The sequence below is a fragment of the Kryptolebias marmoratus genome, linkage group LG14 (genome assembly GCF_001649575.2).
Source record: "Kryptolebias marmoratus isolate JLee-2015 linkage group LG14, ASM164957v2, whole genome shotgun sequence".
Taxonomy (NCBI): Eukaryota; Metazoa; Chordata; class Actinopteri; order Cyprinodontiformes; family Rivulidae; genus Kryptolebias; species Kryptolebias marmoratus.
This window is the reverse complement of record NC_051443.1, coordinates 25828780-25834249: the sequence shown is the minus strand read 5'-3', so window position 1 is coordinate 25834249 and position 5470 is coordinate 25828780. Positions and strand designations below refer to the sequence as shown.

Below are 5470 nucleotides of genomic sequence, written 5' to 3'. Positions count from 1 at the left end.
GAGTTAAGAAGTAAAGAGTTATTGATTCCATTTTAACACCTCTAGATTTGATACGTAAACACTTTGTTTTAACACTGGATTTTAACTACTAATAATATACATCCCAGAGTTACATGAACAGAATGTGACTCTATAAGTGTAAAATTAACTCTGCTTTTGCACAAAGTCTGCTAACACCAAAACATTTAACACTTTTGAATTTGCTGTGTGCAGCAGCCAATCAGAAAGCAGCGTTTTGTTGTTGCTAAGGAGATATTAGAGAGTCCATATGGTTGGGCTCCTGCTCTCCTTTGTGGCCAGTGTCAACTTTAAAGGCTTCCTCCTTCGCGCGCGCGCACGCACACACACGCGCGCGCGCGCACAGCTCTTTGCAGTGATGGGGAGTCAGCTCCACGCTGATCTGTTAAAGTGTGCCTTTAGTTCTGGGGCCCCCCCTCTCAGCTCCAGACTTTGTTTTGGGTGAAAGCGACGTCTCAAATGTCGCGAGCAGCAGCAGCAGCAGCAGCTGTAGCAGCTGCTCCGGGACCCCCACCATTATTCAGCACAAAGGAGGAGTGGTGGACCCCCCCTCCTTCAGCTCTTGTCTCTTTGTGCCCATTCATCAGGGCGCTGGAGTGTTGGCTGCAGCCTTTGTGTGAGTTCTGGGTTTAAGTGAGGGGAGGGCTGACGGGGGGGCTTTGAGCCATCTGATCTTCTTCTTCTGCACAAATACAAGTCGTTGAAACTGTCTCAGGTCTGATCTCTGCTCAGCGCTCGAAGGACACGGACACCTGAAGCTGATGGGATGGAGGCCAGCAGCTGACAAGTTAAACAAACAAAGACTGATTTAACAAATAAAAATAGATGCAGGAATGAACTCTGATCTTCAGAGAGATGCAAAATAAATCAGTAAAAATGTGCTTCTGCATCGAGGTTTTAAAGAGAATTTCTAAATGCGGATGTTCTCGAGTTTTATGGAGTATTTTTGTTCCATCTCAGGTGAGACTGACGTGTTTTAATCACATAAAGCTGCAAAAACAATTAAGTTTCATCACATCTCAGGTGTTTAGCATTAAATGGTTATTAACTCCTCTAGGAAGTGCTACAGCTAGCTGGTGACACACTTCCAAACGAGCAGAATACCCCTTTAAGGTGAGTTTAAACTGAGCCCCCAGCTGGAGCCCGAGGGGGTGGGGCTTCAGGTTTGTTCCTGTAATTAGTGATTAGATTCATTATGAGCTGAAGGATAAAGATCAGAGTCAGGAGTTAACATCAACAGCTGATCACCGAGGGGCCGGGGGCCGGTGGGGGGCCTGGGGGGGCCCAGCTCCATGGCAGCAGGTTGATGACGGGGAGATAAATTAACATCATCTGAACTTGTGGAGGATTTGCAGATTAATTCTTGTGAAAACAGATTTAAGCTCATGTTTGGTGTTTTTTGGTTCCTGTTTTCGTCGTTGTTTTATTCCTTTCGTCGTGTTGCTCTTCCATGTTTTTGAGCTCTCTCGTGTTCAGCTTCATCATCAGCCCTCAGCTGCTTCCATGTTCATCAGCTGCCTCCAGCCTCAGGCTCCTGGTTCACAGCTTCAAAGAAGATTTGATGCATCCAGTCCTCCAGTTCTGTCTTCATCCTCGGCTTCTTACAGCAAATCCTGACAAAAAGAACCGGATGCTTCAGGGCTTTTTTAGATATCTGACACCCTGCAGGCTGGCCGAACCATCTGCTGCAGCTCAGAAAGGCTTCGGGAGGCTTTTATGTTGAAAGGACACATGAGAAGCAGAGCTTTTAATGTTCAGGGTTCAGAACCTGCAGAACTCAGGTTGTTCTGGTGATGGTGATGTTTCAGCTGGGTCTGGTTCTGTGGGGGGGCTCGGCCCGGTCCTGCTGGATCTGAACGGATGAATGGCAGCCGGCTTGTGCCAGCTCCTCCTCCTGATCCTTTTCTTCTTCTCTTTAAATTGGACAGCAGATGGAGAGGGAGCTGGTTGCCGTGGCGATTTAAAGGCCCGCTTACAACTCAGCTGGTCCACTTTTCCTCCCCTTTGAGTTTGAGTTTTTACAACTCGGCCAACGTTGGCGCTCACCCTCCGCTCCTCTTCTTCTGCGGCGTGCATCAGCTGAGAGGGGCGGCGGCAGCTGCTGATGGGACAATAGCTGACAGTGAAAAGCAACATGCAGGTCAGAGAGATTTCAGACACAAAGAGCCTCTGAGAGCTGCTGCAGCTCAGAGGCGTGTGTCGGGAGCAGAAGCAGAACAAGAAAATACACAATTAGACAAGATCTGTTTAAATCAGTGAAAAGGTGGATCTTCTTAAAGCCTCTGAGCCGTGAGGATGTTTGAAGGACCCAACTTTGTGTCATGAAACACAAGTTAGGATCCGCAAATAAGCCCCAGAAATCAAATTAATTAAAAAAGTCCTTTTTTAAGCCTTAGTTGTTACAAATATTAAACACAGTTGTCCTAAATGAATTAAAATGAGTAAAATAGTTTGTGAGAAAACATTTAAAACATGAAAATAGAAAGAAAATCAGACTGAAACTATTGAAAACAACTCGAACCCTGACAGATCCTGACCTGAATGATGTATTTTTACTCTGGAAACAACTTTTCTGAGTTTCATCGTTTTTCAAACATGATTTAAATATTTTTGATTCACTCAGGATGGACTGCAGGGAAACTTTTAAGAGTTTTAAACGTTATAAGTTGTTCTTTCAAAATAAAAGCTGATCTCAGATCATTTAAAAGAATAAACTTCTTGACTTTCTGTCCCCATCAGACCCTCTGAAGCTTCTCGTGCAGTTTTCAGGAGATCAGTTAGTGGCACGCGCCGCTGCTTTGCATCTAAAGACGGCCCTCAGTTCAGGCGCGTGGCATCTGGAGAAGGCCGCGTGCTTTTAACTCGGTGCATCATAGCAACAGGGATGTCCCATCTGTCCCTCAGGGGATGGGCGCGCGCGCGTGCGTGTGTGAAGCTGCTGAGCTGCAGAAACAATCAGATTTATTCGGATTTGAATGAATTTAGACTGAAAATCCTGAAACTTCCTGAGCAGCTTTAAGGTTTTTCTCCCGGTTCGGTTCGGTTCTGCTGGGTCTCCGCCGGACCCCTAAAAGCACCTGACGCTCTGCACGCGCCTGCACGCCCCGCGGCCTGAATCAGTCACAGATGGACCCGCGCAGCTGTTTCACTCACAGAAATCAAACTTTTATTTGTTTGCTTGCAGCTCAAACCGGAAGTGATTTTATCTGCAAATAACTGAAAGTTTGGAGTTTCTAATTTAATCCAAACTCAGACAGCAGAGGCTGTGGAGCCTCGTGGACAAAAGCTCTGCAGCCCCACCCACGGGGGGGTAACTGACCTGGGTTTTAGGAGGGGATGGGGAGTATTAGGGGGTGTCCCCTCATAGCGACAGTTCTCCATCTGCCGCTCTGCTTCCCGCAGAACAATAGCGCTGAATCAATCACCGCCAACCTGAGTCCCTGGAAATATTGAAGAAGATTCGCTCCATCAGCGAGGAAAACGCGTGCGTAAAAGTTGAGCCGCGTTAAAAATGGTGGATAAATAAAATATACATTGCAGGGCTTGTTTGTTTTTTTACATTTAGTGGATTATTTCAACATGATTCTATTTGCAGAAACTGAATGGAACCGATTCAGTTCATCGGAACAGACGTGAATCAGTTATTTGGATGAAACGAAGCTGCGCGTAAAAGTTGCGTCGCTTTTAAATTTCTGCATTTTACTTTCCGGGTTTGGCTTTTAGACACTCAGCGGATTAAACAGGATCAAATAAACACAAATCTATGTGCAAAAACTGTTTCATGTGTGAATCAGAAGAAACAAAGCTGCACGTAAAGGTTTACGGGAGGAGGTGAAAACCTGCATCTTAAAAAAAAAAAACCTCCCAAAAGTAAATAAATAAAAACCACGCGACAGCTGATGGCCACGTGGTCTGATTGGGCCAGCAGCAGCATGCACAGTTCTGGCACGCGCTGTTCATTTGCATTTGTATAGGTGGGGGTCTGTGTTTATAATAAAGGGGGCTTCTGTGCGCACAATGAGGCCGTTTTATGGCCTGGTTCTAGTCCACAGATGGCATCATCGTCCACCTGCCCTTTCTTTCTGCTGCTCTGTGTGTGTGTGTGTGTGTGTGTGTGGGGACACTGACTCTGTGTGTGTGTGTGGGGGGTCACTTTGTTCTGCAAAAGTGCCACTAAGAGATAGAAATGCAACAAAAAGCATTAAACTTCTGTTCTGGACGCACAAACGGAACAGAAAGTGCGCACTCATGAGCATCTTTAAAGCTCAAAGTGAATTAAAATAAATATTTTTATGAATGCATGAAACATAAAAGGTGCAGCTCGGTGCAGCTCTGCAGAAAGACCCATAAAACCCAAAAGACCTTTGCAGAAAATCCAACGTTTGAGCAGACTTTTGGCTGCAGAGGAGGCTGCTGCGCGGAGAGGGAGGGAGGAGGGGGCGCGCGTGCGAGGCTCGATGACCCCCATCAATCTGCCACGAGCCACAGTGTGACAATAGCATTATCATACCAATACAGCAGTGAGTGTGAGCCAATCAGAGCGCGGCGCTTTCACCGCTCCGCACGAGCTGCGGGGTATAAAAGCAGCAGCTCTGCGCCTCGGAAACATTCTGCTCTCTGAAGGATTTATTCCCTGAAGCTCTCTGACCAACCCGCCGAGGAATATTTGCGTCACCATGACTCTGGAGGAGGTTCTGATCCAGAAACCTGAGCGCGCTCAGTGCGCCGGGGAGGCCCTGCAGGACGTGCTGGTTTCGGCTAAAGACAACGAGTCCCTGACCGTGGGGGTGTACGAGTGCGCCAAAGTCATGAACCTGTGAGTATCACATCCGAAGCTGCACTTTCAGTCCAAGTGGACAGGTTCTGTTCGGGAGTTCGGCTCCGAACTCACGCGCTTTGTCCCGCTTCCTGTGTCCTCAGAGACCCGGACAGCGTGTCCTTCTGCGTCCTGGCCATGGACGAGGAGTTCGAGTGCGACGTGGCGCTGCAGATCCACTTCACCCTCATCCAGTCCTTCTGCTTCGACAACGACATCAGCATCGTGCGCGTGGGCGACGTGCAGCGGCTGGCCGCCATCGTGGGGGGCGTGAAGGCGGAGCAGCTGGAAGACGCGCACTGCGTCCTCGTCACGGTGAGGGGGCTTTCTGGGCACACTCTGGGGTTTTCCTGTGAAAAGAACCACGGCTGACCCGGCTCTGTCTGAACAGAACCCTACTGACGGCGCGTGGGAGGACCCGGCTCTGGAGAAGCTGCACCTGTTCTGTGAAGAGAGCCGCCGCCTGAACGACTGGCTGCCGGAGATCAGCCTCCCGGAGCGCTGATCGGCCCCCCGCCCCCCCCCGCCTGCGCTGCTGGAAGCCTGCAGCTCGTCTTTACTGTCAGCCATGGATACTCCTGAGGAGGATTCCCGTCCAGGCCGCACGGCGCCGGGCCCCCCGAGTCCCCCCCCCCC

At 49.0% G+C, this 5470-nt stretch overlaps 1 protein-coding gene across 1 annotated transcript; it reads left to right on the top strand.

Annotated features, from left to right (window-relative positions):
• Positions 1–4616: 4616 nt before the first annotated feature.
• gadd45gb.1 (growth arrest and DNA-damage-inducible, gamma b, tandem duplicate 1) lies at positions 4617–5464 on the top strand. Its single transcript, XM_017441011.2, has 3 exons — positions 4617–4834; positions 4939–5149; positions 5226–5464. Exons 1-3 carry the CDS (start codon positions 4695–4697, stop codon positions 5337–5339), a joined length of 465 nt encoding a protein of 154 aa, XP_017296500.1. The 5' UTR covers positions 4617–4694; the 3' UTR covers positions 5340–5464.
• Positions 5465–5470: the final 6 nt, after the last annotated feature.